Consider the following 21,991-nt stretch of genomic DNA (forward strand, 5'->3'; position numbering starts at 1 on the left):
AAATTGAACCATAAAGCATCATTTGATAACCGTTCGCAAACATAAACATTTACCAAACACTTACCTGCGAAAGGCAATTCAAACAGCCTGATAATCTTCATTAAGCAACTAAGAGGTAAAAGAGAGAGAGAGAGAGAACGCGTGGTCAAATCTGAAAAAGGAAGAAAAACAACTTCCTTCTGTGGACCACATAATTTGCTTAACACCATTTTCCAATTATCTTCCCACGAATACAGGACAGCGCGAGTTCGACCGAAACGGGACCCAAACCCCAACATCATCCACGGTATTCCGATCAGCAGCAGCAGCATCCGCAGAACAACGCCGGCAAAATTGTGTGATTGTGTGATGTGTACCTAATCGATTGACCTGCCTGAGCTGCTGACGTGACAGTTTGGAAGCTTTGGGTGGTGGCTCCAGAGAGTGAGGGGTTTCGTTGCGCGGAGAGCTTCCGGAAGCACGTTTCCGTTTGCCCGTGGCCGTTTTCTGCCTTCTTTGCAGCATCCGGTCCAGTTAATTAAAGGAAAACAGATCTCCAGGTTTCGGTTTGCATTGACGAGGACGACGGATCGAAGCCTCGAAGAGTTAGAAGAGAGGGGTATCTATTTGTGATTGGTTTGAAGTTTGGGGGCAGTTTGACCTGCATATCGGCAATGTTGACAGTGATGGGGATTAGTGATAGAATGTCATCGTCGTCGGTTCCCAGCAGTTGGTGCCAATCCGTCAAGTGCCGCTGGCTCAAAATGCGCTCCTGGTCATCCTGGGATCCGGTCAAGCTGTATCGGGTCAAGAAAAAGGGCTACTCGGTGTTGGTTTAGATGACGGTTGCCTGCGTCAGAGAAAAATTGCGCACAGCAGCAATAAGTGTAAGATTAATCTGTCATTTTGTGTTTTTTGGAGGTGATCTAGGATACTTGGACAAAAAAGTTAGAAAAATTATACAGAGCAACATATGAAAGCATGGAAACAACTTCTTTCTTTGCTAATTTGAAGTGTACAAAGTCAGAGTACTCATAAGGAGTTTATTTATAAATGTATTTCGTTTTTAAGTATATTTCCACTGGAAACGAAATTTAAAAAAAAATATGAACAGATTTATTCCGCAATTTATGTTTATAATTTCAACGATTTTAATGCGGAACAAAAATTTGATATGTGATAATAATGCTTCTAAATTAATTCTTCAAAATTGACAAAATTGACAAAGTTGACATAATTGTCAAAATTGACAAAATTGATCAAATTGACAAAATTGACAAAATTGACAAAATTGATCAAATTGACAAAATTGACAAAATTGACCAAATTGACAAAATTGACAAAATTGACAAAATTGACAAAATTGACAAAATTGACAAAATTGACAAAATTGACAAAATTGACAAAATTGACAAAATTGACAAAATTGACAAAATTGACAAAATTGACAAAATTGACAAAATTGACAAAATTGACAAAATTGACAAAATTGACAAAATTGACAAAATTGACAAAATTGACAAAATTGACAAAATTGACAAAATTGACAAAATTGACAAAATTGACAAAATTGACAAAATTGACAAAATTGACAAAATTGACAAAATTGACAAAATTGACAAAATTAACAAAATTGACAAAATTGACAAAATTGACAAAATTGACAAAATTGACAAAATTGACAAAATTGACAAAATTGACAAAATTGACAAAATTGACAAAATTGAAAAAATTGACAAAATTGACAAAATTGACAAAATTGACAAAATTGACAAAATTGACAAAATTGACAAAATTGACAAAATTGACAAAATTGACAAAATTGACAAAATTGACAAAATTGACAAAATTGACAAAATTGACAAAATTGACAAAATTGACAAAATCGACAAAATTGACAAAATTGACAAAATTGACAAAATTGACAAAATTGACAAAATTGACAAAATTGACAAAATTGACAAAATTGACAAAATTGACAAAATTGACAAAATTGACAAAATTGACAAAATTGACAAAATTGACAAAATTGACAAAATTGACAAAATTGACAAAATTGACAAAATTGACAAAATTGACAAAATTGACAAAATTGACAAAATTGACAAAATTGACAAAATTGACAAAATTGACAAAATTGACAAAATTGACAAAATTGACAAAATTGACAAAATTGACAAAATTGACAAAATTGACAAAATTGACAAAATTGACAAAATTGACAAAATTGACAAAATTGACAAAATTGACAAAATTGACAAAATTGACAAAATTGACAAAATTGACAAAATTGACAAAATTGACAAAATTGACAAAATTGACAAAATTGACAAAATTGACAAAATTGACAAAATTGACAAAATTTGTCATTTTTGTCATTTTTGTCTTTTTTGTCAGTTTTGTTATTTTTGTCATTTTTGTCATTTTTGTCATTTTTGTCATTTTTGTCATTTTTGTCATTTTTGTCATTTTTGTCATTTTTGTCATTTTTGTCATTTTTGCCATTTTTGTCATTTTTGTCATTTTTGTCATTTTTGTCATTTTTGTCATTTTTGTCATTTTTGTCATTTTTGTCATTTTTGTCATTTTTGTCATTTTTGTCATTTTTGTCATTTTTGTCATTTTTGTCATTTTTGTCATTTTTGTCATTTTTGTCATTTTTGTCATTTTTGTCATTTTTGTCATTTTTGTCATTTTTGTCATTTTTGTCATTTTTGTCATTTTTGTCATTTTTGTCATTTTTGTCATTTTTGTCATTTTTGTCATTTTTGTCATTTTTGTCATTTTTGTCATTTTTGTCATTTTTGTCATTTTTGTCATTTTTGTCATTTTTGTCATTTTTGTCATTTTTGTCATTTTTGTCATTTTTGTCATTTTTGTCATTTTTGTCATTTTTGTCATTTTTGTCATTTTTGTCATTTTTGTCATTTTTGTCATTTTTGTCATTTTTGTCATTTTTGTCATTTTTGTCATTTTTGTCATTTTTGTCATTTTTGTCATTTTTGTCATTTTTGTCATTTTTGTCATTTTTGTCATTTTTGTCATTTTTGTCATTTTTGTCATTTTTGTCATTTTTGTCATTTTTGTCATTTTTGTCATTTTTGTCATTTTTGTCATTTTTGTCATTTTTGTCATTTTTGTCATTTTTGTCATTTTTGTCATTTTTGTCATTTTTGTCATTTTTGTCATTTTTGTCATTTTTGTCATTTTTGTCATTTTTGTCATTTTTGTCATTTTTGTCATTTTTGTCATTTTTGTCATTTTTGTCATTTTTGTCATTTTTGTCATTTTTGTCATTTTTGTCATTTTTGTCATTTTTGTCATTTTTGTCATTTTTGTCATTTTTGTCATTTTTGTCATTTTTGTCATTTTTGTCATTTTTGTCATTTTTGTCATTTTTGTCATTTTTGTCATTTTTGTCATTTTTGTCATTTTTGTCATTTTTGTCATTTTTGTCATTTTTGTCATTTTTGTCATTTTTGTCATTTTTGTCATTTTTGTCATTTTTGTCATTTTTGTCATTTTTGTCATTTTTGTCATTTTTGTCATTTTTGTCATTTTTGTCATTTTTGTCATTTTTGTCATTTTTGTCATTTTTGTCATTTTTGTCATTTTTGTCATTTTTGTCATTTTTGTCATTTTTGTCATTTTTGTCATTTTTGTCATTTTTGTCATTTTTGTCATTTTTGTCATTTTTGTCATTTTTGTCATTTTTGTCATTTTTGTCATTTTTGTCATTTTTGTCATTTTTGTCATTTTTGTCATTTTTGTCATTTTTGTCATTTTTGTCATTTTTGTCATTTTTGTCATTTTTGTCATTTTTGTCATTTTTGTCATTTTTGTCATTTTTGTCATTTTTGTCATTTTTGTCATTTTTGTCATTTTTGTCATTTTTGTCATTTTTGTCATTTTTGTCATTTTTGTCATTTTTGTCATTTTTGTCATTTTTGTCATTTTTGTCATTTTTGTCATTTTTGTCATTTTTGTCATTTTTGTCAATTTTGTCAATTTTGTCAATTTTGTCAATTTTGTCAATTTTGTCAATTTTGTCAATTTTGTCAATTTTGTCAATTTTGTCAATTTTGTCAATTTTGTCAATTTTGTCAATTTTGTCAATTTTGTCAATTTTGTCAATTTTGTCAATTTTGTCAATTTTGTCAATTTTGTCAATTTTGTCAATTTTGTCAATTTTGTCAATTTTGTCAATTTTGTCATTTTTGTCAATTTTGTCAATTTTGTCAATTTTGTCAATTTTGTCAATTTTGTCAATTTTGTCAATTTTGTCAATTTTGTCAATTTTGTCAATTTTGTCAATTTTGTCAATTTTGTCAATTTTGTCAATTTTGTCATTTTTGTCAATTTTGTCAATTTTGTCAATTTTGTCAATTTTGTCAATTTTGTCAATTTTGTCAATTTTGTCAATTTTGTCAATTTTGTCAATTTTGTCAATTTTGTCAATTTTGTCAATTTTGTCAATTTTGTCAATTTTGTCAATTTTGTCAATTTTGTCAATTTTGTCAATTTTGTCAATTTTGTCAATTTTGTCAATTTTGTCAATTTTGTCAATTTTGTCAATTTTGTCAATTTTGTCAATTTTGTCAATTTTGTCAATTTTGTCAATTTTGTCAATTTTGTCAATTTTGTCAATTTTGTCAATTTTGTCAATTTTGTCAATTTTGTCAATTTTGTCAATTTTGTCAATTTTGTCATTTTTGTCATTTTTTTCATTTTTATCATTTTTGTCATTTTTGTCATTTTTGTCCTTTTTGTCATTTTTGTCATCAACATAATTATTCTTGAAAATATGTCTTTCTTTAGAGTATAATATGAACTTTATAGTGCCATTTTTTTTGAAGCAATGGTAAACTTTCATCTTTTTTTTCAGAAAAAAAATTATTGAATGGTTGTTTTGATTTCAAATGATCCTCAGAGTTTGAAAAGGTTTTTTTTCTGAATAGATCGTGTTTATTGTAAGGTACGAAATATTTTTTTTTTTTTCATCCAAAAGCTTATTTTTTCCGATAATAGCTTCGTAAATAGGACTCTTATAATTGATTTTGTTTAAAGATAAGAATAAAGCCTTTGTTGGAAGAGTAAGCAGAGAGTGCAGAAAAATAATACCGAAGCTCCGGATTGCAAAGGGAGCGCAGATTTTTAAGGCAGGCGCTACGAAAAAATATATTTCTCATTTAGCCTTCCGGTGGAAAAGGACGGAATTGGCTTATGAAGCGCAAATTTTTAAGGTTGCTGCTGCTGATTGTTTTTTTTCTGATTTAGCCTCTCGGTGTAAAAAGACTTGAATTGGCTTAGGAAGTGCAGACTTTTAGGGCTGCTGCTGTAGAATGTTTGTTTTGATTTTTCCATCCGGTGGAAAAATACGGAATTGGCTTAAAAAGCGCAGATGTTTAAGGCCGCTGCTGCTGATTGTCTGTTTTGATTTTTCTTTCCAGTGGAAAAAGACGGAATTGGCTTTTGAAGCGCTAACGACACAAACAACAAAATACGCAGAAAGAAGCCTAAATTTATTCCAGCTACTTATGACTCAGGCATCATTACTTCTTAGTTTGGTTTACATTTGCAGTTCACTTCTTATTATCAAAAATTTTGATTAGTTTAAATGTATGCTATGTATGTTACTAGAGATTCAGAATTTAAATGTAACCTTAAAATGGAAGCTACCCATTAAGCGACGATGAGAGTTGTTTGCATACGCTGAGATATTGTTGCACTGTGTTATAAGAGTAGATCATAATTCCAATAAAAACCAATTCCTCACAATGACAAATTAATGTTACATATTTTTTTCAGTTGAGTTCCTCATGAAAATAAGCAAGGACCCACGCAAATAAACAATACCAAAAATGTTAGAGTGTAGTTAGAGTAACATGTCAACTAGTAAAGAGAGTAGTTGAAAAAACGACGCACAGTGAGCGTAATAGCGCCCAATAGAAAAAAAATCTCTCAACCCGGCTGCTCTGGGCGCCAAATGTTGTCGGTTGTGCTCGGTGCGACCACGATAACAATGAACAGAGGCGAGCAGGAGAATCTCTTTCGGCAGTCGCGCAATTTGAGACTGCAGCAGGAAGCGAAACAGCAGCTGCACAACCTGCAGCAACAACAGCAACAGCAACAGTATCAGCAATATTTGAACAAACCTCGTCACTATTCCCATGGTAACATCCACCAGATCACCAGCAACAGCAGCAATCTTCATATGCAATCATCATCATCGAACTTGCGATCGTTCGTCGGCGATGATCGTGGCAGTGGAAGCCACCAATTCGGGAGCAGCAGCATCGGGTGCAGCGACGATCTGGTGCTCAGTGTGCTCAAATCTCCTGTTAAGGAGACGACGACGCTGCTCGGGGGAAGCAGTAGCATTTGCGTCGGCGGCGGGGGTCAGACGACGTTATCGGCTAGCCCGAGTGCCGGTAGCAATGGGTTCGGGGCGAATACCGGAACCGGGACGGCCACTACCCAATCGCCGAGTCCTTGTGGTGGGGGAGTTGGGGGTTATCAGGCCCTGCAAGCCTCCGAGGATGATCTCGTCGATGATATCGAGTCGGCCATCGAAACAACCGAGCTGAACGCGGCTCCGAATGCGGCTGCCGAATCGTCTTCCTCGCCGCGTGCACTGAAATTCCTGCGGCGCTTCCGAACCGGGAAAACGGGACGCTTCGAGCCGCACCACCGAAGGGTTCCGACGCCCATTCGGCGCAAGAATCGTTCCCGGTCCCGATCGAATGCCGATATCCTCGACGGGGTCACGACCGGGGTGGGTGGCGTCGATGACGACGACGATGATGTCCTGCAGGGAGACGACGACCTGGTGGGCACCGGCGTCGGTAACGAAACGACGCCCATGGCCCAGAAGTTGGGCGTCCCGGATCCGTACTACCCGATAGCACTGCCGATCGATCAAGCGTTCAAAGCCAAATATGTTTTCCACCATCGGAGGGGCAAAACGGTCCAGGAGCGGTTCTACGTTTTCTTGGAGCATCCCGTCGGCTGGTTGTGTTTTGTTTATCATTTTTCCGTGTAAGTATGAATGCCCTCAATCATTACTGATTTTTTTTTAAATGAAAGTTACAGGAAACTTGAAAAGCGCTTTTCGTCGATCTTGGCCACTAAGGCATGGATGATTAACTAGTTTTCCCAAGATTGTAGCCTTCCTGTAATGTGCACCTTTGAATGTCTTTCGACAAATAATATTGCTTACTTGCCTTAAATGTACCAACAATTTGGCTTGGTTGAAAACTGTGAATTATTTGATAATTCCTTTCTAACTTTTGATTGAAATGCTCCTTATTGTGAGCCCCACTTCGAAATGTGGTCTTTTTTGTGTTTCTAAAGCTTCGTTCAACGGTTGGTAAAAATCGGTTTCAAATGGTATCTGTCAACTGGTAGATGTTCAACGAGCCAATGTTTTGGTCGAAACTAATCAGGTCGTTTTTCAATGGAGCAAGTAGAAACTAGTCGAAACCAATCCAGCTCGGCAGCAGGATTCGTTTCGACCTGGTAGAAATCGGTCGAAGTAAATTGAAAAGAGACAGGTGATCAACTGTGAATCCATTTCTACTTGTTTCGACCCTTTTCGACTAGGTTTCATTGAACAGACTTTAAAATTGGCCGTCTCTATAAAACACGTGCCTCACTAATACAACAACGGGCCACATGAATTCGTTGCTATCATCCTGGAAGGAAGCACAATCATATTGCTTTCATAAAGTCAGAGGTACAAAATATTAACAATCTTTTAGAATTGATTCGCATTCAAAATTTTGCTCTAACGTTGAAAAAGTTTCAGGTTTTTGTTTGTTTGAAATTTTTATTTATTTTTTATTATTATTTTTTTTTTAAACAAAGCCTAAAACAAATAGTTTTCCGACTATTCCATTGGATAACATAAATTTATAAGCAAGTAAACAAATTGTTTCATTTTACTCTCATAAATAGAGGACAGACATTTGATAACCCATTATGACCTAGGAAAGAAGCAAGTCCAAGCTAAAACTAAGCTAAATAGGTCAACGATTTTTTTAATCTTTTTTTTTTAAATGCCACCCTTATCAATTTTCTAGCATGCGTTCTTTTTTAGTATGCGGAAAATCGGATTGCAAAACAAGACTAACTTTCGTTAAAATACGTCATATCAAAAAAGCTTTATTTAAAAATATGGGTAGGGATGTTACAGAAATTTAAACATTGAGATCCAAGATATCAATTCGGCTCCTAAATATGCTTGAGAGATATATAAAATTGATTTCAATCAAAAATACATTCATAGTATTTTTAACTTATTAACTTTTCACACATACATATGCACCCAGTACCGTCTGGAAGTACGGCGTTTTCTTTTATTTTAAAAAGTTTGAGCTTGTTTAATAAACTTTTTCAAAACATATCAAAACAAGAGTGGATGAAAATTGTACAGCTGTTCATGTCAATTATTTTTCAAATAATTATGTAAATATTTTCGGCATTTTCAGTCTTTATAAGATGTTAAAACGTGGTTTTATTATACATCCAACGTTTCGGCATAATTTATTTTGCTTTTTTTCAAGGAACCTAGCATCACGAAACAAAGTACACTTAAATGGAATTAAAATGTTTGTTGTTTTTAAGAGTAACAATGAAAACATATATGATGTAATTATCTTGGGTCGGAATGTAAAACTATTTTTAAAATGTGTGAATGATATTATCGTTTAATCCGAATGTGTGGATAAATTAGCTAGACTGAGACTGAGTTGGTTTGGAGTAATTTTTGAATTTCTCAAACCCTGGATTCTTAAAAGCTGCGTTATGGTTCAAAACTCATCCATGATTTTTGGCAGAATTTCTAAGAAAAGTTTACACGAGTAAATTTAACCTTTTAGGTTTGTATGGGAAAATTGAAGCTTATAACTCTTTTGTCTAATATGATACCAAGTTACGGTCTTGAACAAAGTTGTTCAGCAGAAAATTTCCTTTGGAGAATTTATATGTAAATTGGCACAAAAACCTTAAGCAGGCTCGATTCCACAGAAAAAATAAAAATGATATTTATTTTTCAGTACAATGTATTCAATTTTCCCAAACACACCAAACAGTTCAAACCTACTCATGAAAACGTTTCTTAAAAATTCTGCAAAACATCATGGATGAGTTTTGAATCAAAACTCAGGTATTAAGACCCCACGGTTTAAAACATTCAAAAATGATCCCAAACTGACTCACTCTAATGCTTCATGTTCTACCTACTGCCGGAGGGATTACAATCTACTGCAAATGTTGTTTACGAACAGTAAAGGAAAGAAAACTGCACTAGAGTGTCCTACCCGGATTTCCCGATCAGGAATTTCCGAGAATCTAAAAAAAATCGAGTATCCCCGAATCCCGGGAAACGCTTAGAAATTCCCGGGAATTTCTTAATCCGATAAAATGTGCTAAATAACCAAAAATTTACACGATCTAAATTGGAAAAAGCAAGGAAAATGATAATTCTACCATGGCTTAGCCTTTTTTTTTATTTATTTATTTAATTAAAAACTAATTATATCTACAGTAGTGTTCAGAGTCCATTTTACATAAAGTCATAAATCCAATATCAATTACAGATTCTAATATTTCAAATTATTTTTTAGTGTTGCTATTAAATAATTCTCCTTGATTATAATATCATTGGCTATTAAAATTGGAAATGAACTGATCTGCTTAACAGAACTCAAATCCCATGAGCTAAGAAAGAAAGATTTTAATACTGTCTCTGTTGTTTCGATTTCGGTCTTGTACGATTTAAAGCACTCTGTGCTTCCAAGAAGCTCCATCCCTATTATTAGTTTCCTTGCGACCGCGTTTAGTGCGCTCCGAATGTTTTGTCAAAACTGCAGAATCCATCTCTTCAACTCTCACGTCTGTTTTTTCACCCTCTGGATCAATTTGTGTCTCCGAAGCTTCCAACTGATGCTCCATGTTTTTTTCCTGATCGTTTCCTACTTTCGCAATGCCTTCTTCGTTGTTCCGATTACACGATGTTTCTGCTGCGGTGATCTCAATATTTTTTCCGCCAGAAGCCATCACTAAACACCGACTGGGTCCAGCAACAATTTCGCTGTATCGCAGAGCCTGAATATTCAACCTCTTTTGGACTGGAACACGCTGTGGACGATTAGCTTTTATGTGATCTTTGCTTCCACAAACAAAACATTTGTTAACTAGTCCCTCATAAATCACGCGAGCTTGAAAGTTTCTCACGTGTACTGTCGCAGGAATTTCAGTTTTGATTTCCATGTGTATTCCACGCACACCTGTCCAGATTGGAAACCCTGTTTCCGTGCCATATTTTTCCCTCACCATTCTTTGAATGACACCAAACTTCCCGAAGACATCTGAAATCTCTTTGTCATCAATTTCAGGTGGTAAATTGAATATTCTCACGTATTTGAACACGCTGGATGCCTCAGAGAATGTCACATTAGTCGAACTATTTTCGTTGTAGTGGAACTCCATTGAAGATGGCAACCGCGACAATGTGCTTTTCAAAAGTTTTTCGCTTGTAAATTTTAAATAAACACAGTGCTCCTTAGGTTCTTTGTACATCGCTAAAAGTTGTTCACCGACCAAACCCATCTTGAGCTTCATAAATTGAAAAACTTCAAACACTGAAGACTCAACTTTTCCAGGTCCAAAATAAATTCTGAGCGAGTTTGATCGGGCTTCTTCCATTTTGGATCCCATTGTTATCACACCACCGGATAAATGCTATTGTGTCGAACAAAGCAAAACTTAACAGTAGCTCGGCTACTCAAGGCTAAATGAAACGTCGCAGCAAAGAAAAAACGACCACTCCGCTCGAGATCCGAACACATACTCACCTTGAACATTATTTTTCTTAAATCTGATTGATATATAAGAATCGTTTTTTCCGATCGAGAACTTAGTGTAAAAGTGAAAAACGACAAAGAATCTATGAAACCAATCAATTCTAATAATGAAACGCTACGACAAGAATCTAAATGGTCTATTTTGCAGAACACATCATTTAGAACTTCTGTTTCGGAAACTGTTAACAGTAGCAAAATCATCAGGAAAAAAATAAATATTGTGGAAGAAATAGAGAGTTATCTGAAAATTTACGATATGCTTGCTAACTTCTTTCGATAGTGAAACATCTTTCTCAATTATTTCAAATTTTTGTACCAAAATCAGACCAGGTTGTCAGTTAAAGTACTTTGTTTTTGGCTCTTGGGTTGATTATTGAATTTTTGAGGCTTTAAAAAAGTTTGAAATGTTTTGAGTTAAAATACAGTGTTTTTTAATTTAAAAATATCATATCGATAACGATTCGTAGGCAGTAGATGGTTAAGATCTTCATGTATAAATCTTCATATTCAATTTTTTCCGGGATCCCGGGATTTCCCGGAAAAAGGGTAGTCAGATTTCCCGATTCCCGGGAATGCTAAAATGGCCGGAAAATGGACACTCTAAACTGCACTAGCAAAATAGGTTCGTTTGGCTTTTTCCGCAGATTAAAATCCTCTTTGCTGTTTTGTCACGAGAGAAAAATTTACTACGCAGTTATTTGAATTCAATTGTGGATAACTGATATGCAGAATGTTCACGTATGCGGGTATGCCATTTTTATCGATGTTCAAATTTCATATATTCTTAGTCCTATATCTTGGCATGTTTATCAAAAAACATTCTTTTTCTATACCAAGGCAGATCTCTAAACACCAAATTGCAGTTTAAAAATGTTTTTCCACTTACCTTGAATTTGTATCGTTCGCCCTCCAACACACTTGAAATTTTAAATAATTTGTTCAAGTCTTTCCTCGTTTTGGAGTTTTTGCAGTTCGTCCTCGACTGAACTCTACTGAATTTTATTTGCAACAAGTAAGTATTTGAGGTAGAAAAGGTTATATTTAATCGACTTGCGAATCGTTTGACAGTACAGTAAAAAGTTAGCTAATATCGCACAGCGCTTAATACTATTATTGATTGTAATTAAATCGTCTATGAGATAGGTTAAAGTTGTATATAAAAAAAAAAGGCATCTATAAATAGTTTTGGAGTCCGAAATGATGCAGTCAGACCACTGCAGTGGTATTTTATACGATCAACTAATTTTTAAACGGAACTCTCAACTGTACATGAACAAAATTGCTTGTTTTTATCAACGTAAAACGGTGCCGAGGAAGTATCGAAAGACAGGGATCGGAACATATGCATTATTAAATCAACAGCTGACAATATGCATAGGCGGTATTTGGAAATTGGCATTCACTATTTTTATAACAAGGTTCATCAATTTAATCAAAGACACATAAAGTTGTATATACAAGTTAAATTTTATTCACAGCAAACATTAAATTCTACTGTACTTATGTTAACGGCGATTCATAGTAAAATCGTTATAAAGGAAAAATATGATTGCTTTGGGAAACAGTAACAATAAATTGTATCATATGGTGAAAAAAGTTATACAAACCTCTGGCTACCTGCAAAAGGAAATTGTAATTAAATTGTAAGACAGGCAATAGAAAGTTATAAGTTATACAATCCTAAGATTTTGTGCAAAGCAAAGTTGCTATCAAATTGTTAAAAATGCATTACAAAGTTCTATATTTTCAAGGTGAGCAACATTTGGTCCGTATATTGCCTCCACTTTGGTACGTACAGGCTCATATAGAATATTTTATACAACTTTTTCAGATTGTAAAAAAGTGTCTATATCTCAGAAACAACTGAAATATACAGATCAAAATGTGCACTGGGCCCTCTCAACTCGTCTCTGAACTTCTAGCTATCCTGTCTGTTTCAATTCGCTTGTAATTTCAATCAATAGTTTTATAAGAAACTCAACATGTTCACGACGTATTTTTTAACTCATTTAAAGCTAAAGCTTTGAAGCGTTTCATTATCTAAAAACTTTTTATTAGCTATGATTCTTCACTATTTTAAGCAATCCTCCCTTGGAATTTCATACAATTTTGGAAAGCCCTCCTCTCAACTCGATTGCCTTTCGTCTTATCTCAAGATTTACTGATGATTCTACCGATTAATTACTCTTGTCAATACGTTCAGGCTGATGTCTTGGCTAACCTACAAATTTTCAAGCTGTCCTCTCAATTCGCTTGATCACCAAGCTGTCCTCTCAACTTGCTTTTTGGCGGAAACTAGCTTATTCTCAATCCGCTTGATCACCAAGCTGTCCTCTCAACCAAAGTTGCCGAAATCACACAAAAATCTGTATTATCACAGAATTTTGAGCAAAATTACGCAACAGAATCTGTGTCACAGATTACAGAATTTTTAAATTTTTTACAATATACACAGATTTTCTAAATTCTGTTAAGATTTCCAAAATTATAAATTTTTATGTCACTTTCGACTTTTTATTTCTGACTCTTATTCATTAAAATATGAAAACGAGGTTGTATAATTAGATTTTTTCCTATGAAAATTTTAAGTAGTTTCCAATTTGTTGATGTTTCACATGAATTCCCAATGAACTTCATAAAAATAGTGTCACAGAAAACCGTCACAGAATTTTAGGATCAAATCACAAAATTCAAGATTTTATTTTTCAAAAATACAGATTTTATTCGACAACCTTGCTCTCAACTCGCTAATCGGTGTTTTTTTTTTTTTCATTTATTTCAAGCTGTCCTTTCAACCCACTTGATCACCAATCTTTCCTCTCAACTCATTTAAACGCTGTTTTTTAAATTCATTTCAAGCTGTCTTCTGAACCTGCTTGATCACAAAGCTGTCCTCTTAATTCGCTTATTGGTGATTTTTTTCATTTGTTTCAAGCTGTACTCTCAACACGCTTGATCACCAAGCTGTCCTCTCAACTCACTTATAGGTGTTTTTTTTAATTCATTTTGAAGCTGTCTTCTCAAACTACTTGATTACCAAGCTGTCTTCTCGACTCACTTATCTGTGTTTTTAAGTTTTTTTTTTTTCAAGCTGTCCTCTCAACCCGCTTGATCACCAAGCTGTCCTCTCAAATCACTTATTTCTGATTTTGTTCTCGTTTGTTTCAAGCTGTATTCTCAATCCACATGATCGCCAAGCTGTTCTTAAAACTCACTTGTCGGAAATTTTTTTTCATTTGTTTCAAGCTGACCTCTCAATCTGCTTGAGGACCAAGGTGTCCTCTCAACTCACTTACTGGTGATTTTTTCTTTTATGTCAAGCTGCTCTCCCAATCCCCTTGATCGCTAATTATAGTGATTTGATATGAGCCTTTTTCCCGGTTCGGCTGTGGTATATATATATGACTTTGCGGGTTGGAGGTTCTCTTAAGACTAACTTTATTTTTAATTCCTCTTTACAGTTCTAGAGCGGTGACCGACCGAACATGGTACAGTCCGAAAGTGAGGAGTCAGCATCTTGCGCTGAGCCCTCACATTGGACTTTGTTCGATATACAGTTTGTTTATGCTTTGCGTGCATAAACGAACTGTAACATTGGTAAAACAATGTTGCGGGTCCACCACAATAGATTTTTTTTTTTTTTTCATTTTGTTCAAGCTGTCCTCTCAATCAGTTTGATCACCAAGCTATTCTCTCAACTCACTTATCGGTGACTTTTTTTTTAAATTTGTTTTAAGCTCATCCCGCTTGATAACCAAGCTGTCATCTAATTTCGATTATTGTTGATTTTTTTTTTCATTTGTTTCAAGCTGTTTGTCAAACCCGCTTGATAACCAAGCTTTTTTCTCAACTCACTTATTGGTGTTTTTTTTTATTCATTTCAAGCTGTCCTTTCAACCCGCTTGAATACTTTTCTCTCACCAAGTAGTCTTCCTAACTCGCTTTGACGATTCTTTTTAAAAATAATTCATCTGTTTTTATGTTCCTTTTATTGTTCTTTTTGTTTTTTTACTCAGGAAAGCATTTTACCACATTTGAAACCAAGCATAGTTCTGTTTAAGCTCTTTATCATAATTTATTAATTTTATTATTTATTAATTTTTTTTCAAATTTTGGTAAAAGTTTCTTAGCGTGCTTAACTTTGACGATTGTTGTTTTCAATTGGTTCGATATTTTTTTAATTTGCACACAGCGCATTTTGATTACCAAACACCTGCCACGGTTACCAAATTTGCAGACTGTTCTGGTCTTCTAAACAAGGATGCCGAAATTACAGGAAAATCTTTCATTTTACGAAATTTTGAGCAAATTTTCATCACAGAATCTGTGTCACAGAATACAGATTTTATTTGTGAAATATTCACAAATTTCGATCAAATTTCCAAGACTTAAATTTCATACCTCAGTAAACACGATGGATTTCTAACTTTCTATTGGAAAAATATGATAACTTTGGTAACTGATTTGTCTCAAGTAAAATGTTAAAAAGACCCGATTTGTCATGATCTTTCAATTAAATTTATGGAATACCATCACAGAATTTATGCTTCCAAAACAGAGCCGTTGAACCACTTGACTGCATCGCATTAAATGTGCAATCCATACACACAGTATACAGTATGATCCTGAGGTCTACGAGGTTTTGTTTTGGTTTGAAGCTTACCAATGATTTTTTGCAGAATATTAGAGTGATCATTTCGCGGTTTAATCGCAACTCATAGGTTTCTATGCGCAAGTTTTATACTTTGGATTCAAACCGATTTATGAATTCATAAAAGAAAACTTTCTGTTAGCCAGTTTTGCCAAGGCTGTAAGTTAGAATCTTTTTAAGTGAATTATAACTAAGCCGGTGAATTGAGGTATGTCTATTGGAATTAGAAAAAAAACAACACTACTCTATAAAACGAAGTATTGCTTGACCACCTTGCACTTTTGTCTGTTTAAAAAAACTATGGCTCATTATTAATTAAAATTGCGTAGTGCCGTATGCTTCAGATTTTTCTATGATTTTGACAACCTTGTTTGGAAGACCGGAACAGTCTGCACATTTGGCGACCGCCACAAGTATTTGGTAATTGAAATGCGTTGTGTAACAAATTTTTTAAAAAATATGCTCGTTAAGAAATTTTTACCAAAATTTTGAAAAATATTAACAAGTACCAAAGTTCATAAATTACGATAAAAAGCTAAATACAGGTGAATTGTTTTTTAAAAGAATCACCAGGGCGAGTTGGGAAGACTGCTTGGTGAGAGGAAAATATTCTTATGAGAACAGCTTGAAATAAATGAAAAAAAAATGTTGAAATGTTTCAAACATCAATTTCAGGAATTACCTACATTCTCAAATACCTCTTCAATCAATAAGCTTCCCAGCAAGTCAAATCGCACACCTTCTTTCTTTCTTTCCACCGTCGTCGTGTCTACTTCGAAGAAAGTTTATTTCTTTACGGCCCCCCTCCCGGATGAATCCAGTTCAAGGGTGCCGTAAATCACAAAATGGGTATACGGCGGGTTCGTCTGCTAAAGCTAAAGCTCTGAAAAGTGGGAAGTCTCGCGCATTGCGGTAAGTTTAAGAAAATTACTAACTATGTTGCTGTTTGGTTGGAGTTGGAAGTAGCTCTTTTAACGAACATGGATGGAAGAGAAATAGCCCCGCAATTGGTCAGTCAGTAGTCCGTTGGCGAAAATTTTCACCCCTTTGGGACCGTGGCCGAGAAAGGTCAAAATGAAGTGAGTAGAAAATTGAATGAAAAGGTAACTTTTGACCTTCGCTGAGGGTTCACGTGTTTGAAGTTGTATCCGTAATGCTTTAAGCTGAAGGTGAATTTGGAACTTAAATTTGAGGACTTATGTTACCTTAAAATGCATGTATATTTATTATGTATTTTTATGAGTCTGTATTTTATCATTATTTTTTATAACAAAAAAAGTAAAAATCACCCAAAAACACCCACATACTGATAAAGAAAAAATGTTTAGGTCTATCGCTGTTATATGCAGATATAAACTCAGCTGTTTATCGCTGCCGGTTGCGGAAATGCGGAATTAAGTATTCTAGACCAAACGCCTCGTAGAGGCAATTATGTGATCCGGATTATTACACCCTGGCTAAGCGGTCTGCTGGAAAACCGACAAAAGTTAGACCGAAGCCAAATACACGTGATGGGGTTGCTTTTGAAGACCCGATAAGCGACTTGTTATATTTGCTTTACGTGTAGGACTTTATCGGCTACATTAGGCAGAAATTATATTATAAAACTTTATGCTCGACACAAATTCTTATGACAGTTTGTTTTGGCGCATTCTACAAGTTGCCTGATGCTTTAAAAGCATTTTTTTACGTTCAAAGATTGGTTTGGTGTAGAATTTTATTATCATTGAAGTACACAAAATCTCATCCCAAAATCCAAAAATTATTTTTCTAAATAGCTTGCACCTTAAAACCACATTCGCTAAATACATAATTGATTGCCCTCCTGCGGGTGCAATTCTCATTTGTCGTAATTTGTATTTAGTGTATCCGTGCAGCACCTGATTCAATCGTTTGTTTTATTGAAAAGCTTATGTGAGAGTTGGAGGTGTGGGTGTTAGTCTTATAGCTTATTGAAGCACGAAGCTTTGGAACGCAGAAAGCGAAAACCAATAACAAAGTAAATAGAACCAATAAAACAGTTTGATACTCGGTTTGCGATAAGGTCAGAACTTCAGTTGGTGAGGGTAGATTTGGTTAAGTATTAACGTAATGGTCTTAAATTTGAGCGCACAATACAACTGAAATTCTTCTTGTATGCTTTGTATTAAAACTATTTTGAATCAAAATTTGAAAAGGGTCTATAATAAGCTTGTCATGTTCCCGGATATTTAATACAAAATTTGAGAAAAATTCTGTTAAAAAAATCCAGGATTTTTCCCAGATTTATTCACTTTATTTGCTAAAAATAAAAAAAATTTTAAATACATTTCCAAATTCATCCATTCAAAACGAAATGTTTTAGCAAATTCAATAAAATAAAACCTTGAAAGGTTTTTTGGAGCTTAAATTATGAAATCTGCTAGAAAGTTTTGTAAAAAAAATTAAGTTTTTTTTTCTTGACTTCATTGAGTAATTCCTGAGTTTTGATCAATTTTCCCCTGATATTGCCCGGATTTTTTGTCGACAATTTTCGAATCAAATGCCCGGACTCTGCCAGGCTTTTATGGTTTGTAAGGACCGGATACGTGCTTTTAAAAATCTGATAACCTTAATCTATACCCTGTGAAAAATACACGAGCATCATTAAAAATGTGTGAAATGAACTGGTCAAGAAGTTCAAGCAGCCTAGTTTTGGGTGCAAGCCTCGTTATTGCCAAATGTTGTTAGATTAAGGTTGCCAGATTTTTTTCAGCACGTATGCGGGCCGGACAAACCGGGCTATTTTTTCAGAAAAAGCTGGAAAAATCTAGGCATTTGATTTCAAATTGGCGACCATAAATCAGGCATTATCCGGGCAAATGTTCTCAAAACCTAGAAATTACTCAACAAAAATCAAGAAAAAAATTGAAATTATTTTTTCATCAAAACTCATCGACGAATTTTGAATCGCTTTTTAGGGTTCCAAAAAAATCTCATGAATATTTTAAAAAAACTTTCTTAAAAAATTTCGTTTTTGAGGCGTTCGTTGTATTTTTTTTTATTTGCCTAATAAAATGAATAAATTCGGGCAAAATCTGAGCATTTTTCAATGAAATCCGAGCAACCGGACTGGACCGGACTGTTCCCAAGTTTTGCCTCCATATTCGGGCAAATCCGGATAAAACCGGGCAATCTGGCAACCGAAAGTTAGATCCATCTGGACTGCAAACACTAGGATTTTCTAAGAGTATTTTACTAACTCGCCAACGTACAGCCTCTAATAGGTATCAAGAGGAGTAAATTTAAATCACTTCGCTTGCTCCTCTAAGATGTCCATCCAAATTGTAAATTTCTCTCAAACTTTTCGCCTAACTTTCCTTTCATAATTATGATTGATGGTAAATAAGAACAAAGTTAGTACCCAAACCGAAGCAGCCCCCCTCCTCCTTTTTTCATATAAGTACCCCTTTTCCTTAATAAATGCTTAATGGGTTAGACGCCAGATTTTCGAAAAAATATTCAACACTCAAATTAGAAATTTGGAAATTTCTAAAACATTCCGTTTGGGTAATGTGAAGAATCCAATATTCCTCAAATGTAAAGAGACATACATTACAAAACCTTCATTAGCGTTAAATAAAAGTAAATGAGCTTGGAAAACGTGTTTTATTTAATTTTCAACAAAACTCGATGGTTTGCTCAACAATGTCGATGATATTACCGAACTTCGAAATGTTGGAAAAATTTGCAACTGCACTTTGCAGGATTTGAACCCGCAAGGGAAGTAGGAAAACGGAAGACTTAGTGGGATGATGCAATAATTCCCTCTGCCTATATAAGATTGACACTCTGCCTCGAGTTCACTGGTTAACTACAAACTTTTTTAGCTAAGCCGGCAAAGCGTTGGCCTAGCGTTGCATCATTTCTCAAATATATTTTTTTTGTTTTATGTCCTTTTCTGAAAACCTTAGCTTTTCTGAAAGTTTCATTTTTCAACAAGAAAGTTCTTTGCAATTTTACATTTATGATTTTTTTTCCACAAGTTCTTAAAACACATAAGTTAACCAAAAATTTTTTGGATCGATCGAATCTCGAAAGCATTTGTTTGCGTTTTGCTAGGAAGATCAACGGAAAAATTATTAAAAGTAGTCGTTGACTTCATGGGAGCGCTTGAGTTTTTTTTTCGTCTAGAAAATTTGAATATTTTGTTCGTTGAAGTGATAAAATTATTGAAAATTTTTATAAAAAGCTGTATAGGATGCCCCGAAGCCGATCTTATGATTAAACAAGAATCCATCTGCGAGGATATTGGCCTACCTTCAGTAGTTGAAAAATGGGTCACCAATGTAATAGAAAAAAAAAACTTTGTTAGGTGAAGTATGGAAAAAATCAGTGATCTTTTTTTTTCAATAACTTTTTCAGCTGAATTACTTTCTGTGCTGAAAATTCGAAGCTAATATATTAAGGTTGCCGGAATTTTTTCAGTACCTATCCGGGCCGGACGAATCCTGGCAATTTTTTATAAAAACCTGGCAAAATCCGGGCATAAGATTTCAAAATTGACGATCGAAATCCGGACAAATTTTACCAAAACTCAAAAATTATTCAACTAATATCAAGAAAAAAATATTAAAAAAAATTTTTTTTCATCAAAGTACATCGACATATTTTAAATTGTATTAGAGGCTTCCAAAAAACCTTTCATGATTATTTTTTATAAAACTTGCTTATAAATTTCGTTTTGGAGGCATAAACTATCAATTTTTACAAAACTATTTGTTTTTTTTTGTTTTATTTGCCAAATAAAGTGAATACATCCGTGCAATACCCTAACATTTTCCAATGAAATCCTGGCAACCGGGCCGGGCCGGGCTGTTCCCAAATTTTGTAAGAAATATCCGGGCAAACCCGTATAAAACCGGGCAATCTGGTAACCTTATAAAATATCGATTGAATACTAAACATTTTTGGAAACTTTCAAATTCAATTTTTTTCGATTATAGTCGTTTTAACCTCTTTATGTCATTCGCGACTTCTATCAACTATGAAGTTGGCGGACAAGTCATTGAAATACTTATCCGGTACAACTGTTATCGATGTTTACTCTTGGGCTCAAACTCACGGACATCGGCTCAGAAAGCAACTGACTTGTCAACTAAGCTATATTACAAGCCCGGGGAAATTTCAAATTCAAAGTAGAGTAAGAAATAAGCATTAAAATTCAACATCTAAATGTAAAATAGAAGATTTCCGATTCTGAATTGAGAATGAGAGTTCAGATTCAGATTTGGGATTCAAATTCAGATTATAGTCCAGTATTCATATTCAGATTCAGGTTAATTCTAAATATGAATTCTAAATATTTTTTGGAAAAATAAATGATTCACAGTTGAGATTCAGAATTCACATTCTGAATTCAAATCGGAATCCATATTTAAATCCGACGTTGGCATTCAGAATTCAGATTAGAGTACAGATTCGGAATTCAGATTGGAACATAAAATTTAAAATTCAGATTAGTACCTAAGTATGAGTAGTACCTATGTAGACTCTAAGTTTAAATTTTAAATTTATGTTCAAAATTCAGATCAAAATGGCAAAATCAGATTCACATTCAGAACCCATACTTAGATTCAGAATTAAGAAGTAATATAAGCCCTCTAAAGCCAACCTCACTTGTAGAGCCTCATATGTCACTAATTTACATAACAATTCGAACGAAAATTATTTAAAAGTATAGATTTGAAGCATTCTCAAAATGTTAAAAAATTTAGGAAAAAATGGGGCAGCCGAAAGAGTACTGAAATTTAGTTCTTCAGCCCCTGTGGTTATGCAATTTTGGAAAAAAATGTTCAAAGTTTTCTATTGCGATAGAGTTTTTCGTAGGACAAAAATTGTTTGTTAATAATCATAAAATTTAACTTCTGTGAAGTTTTCAGCAACTGAAATTGTTGTTGAGAGAGTTATGAACAAGAATTTATGATTCAAATTCAGAACTCAGCTAAAGAATTTAGAATCAGAATTCAGTCATTTGAATACAATTTGAGATACCGAAACAGATACCGAATTACAATTACAATTACAATTCCAGATTTTCTAGTACCTTTTAGTTTTAAGTTTTGAAATTCAGGTTTAATGTTTTGTTTAAGATATTTTATTTCAGATCTTTTTTTTATGATATGATGGTATCAATCGAAAACGCTCACTGGAGAAGATAGTAAGTTGTTATCGAAATACCGGTATCTGAACTTTTTTATGTTGAATTAGAAGGGATCTCTCGATTGCTTTGATTCAGTAGAATTATTCAACTTAGTAGGCTCACAACCCATTACAAAATGAAATGACGTCTTCAGCTGGGCTTATATTTGTAATGAGGTTTTACAACTAGTAAATTTATAATATGAATCTACAATGTTGTTGTAATCTTTGAAATTCCGAGTTCAGTTAGTTTTAAGTTTTTAGAAAAAAAAAAAACATCTCAGTTCAGAAATAGGATTCACATTCAGAGTTCAAATCGGAATTCAGATTTGAATTT

The 21,991-nt window shown here is 33.5% G+C and overlaps 1 protein-coding gene across 1 annotated transcript in view; it reads left to right on the forward strand.

The window, feature by feature from the left end:
* Positions 1-738: 738 nt before the first annotated feature.
* The window catches only part of LOC129743239 (potassium voltage-gated channel subfamily KQT member 1-like), a 207,650-nt gene continuing 186,397 nt past the window's right edge, over positions 739-21,991 (forward strand). The window contains exons 1-3 of the mRNA XM_055735216.1: positions 739-866; positions 5,788-6,808; positions 6,854-7,017. Coding sequence (XP_055591191.1) covers positions 5,966-6,808; positions 6,854-7,017 — 1,007 coding nt within the window. The 5' untranslated portion in view covers positions 739-866; positions 5,788-5,965. The remainder of the gene's footprint in view (positions 867-5,787; positions 6,809-6,853; positions 7,018-21,991) is intronic.

The sequence above is a fragment of the Uranotaenia lowii genome, chromosome 2 (genome assembly GCF_029784155.1).
Source record: "Uranotaenia lowii strain MFRU-FL chromosome 2, ASM2978415v1, whole genome shotgun sequence".
Lineage (NCBI taxonomy): Eukaryota > Metazoa > Arthropoda > Insecta > Diptera > Culicidae > Uranotaenia > Uranotaenia lowii.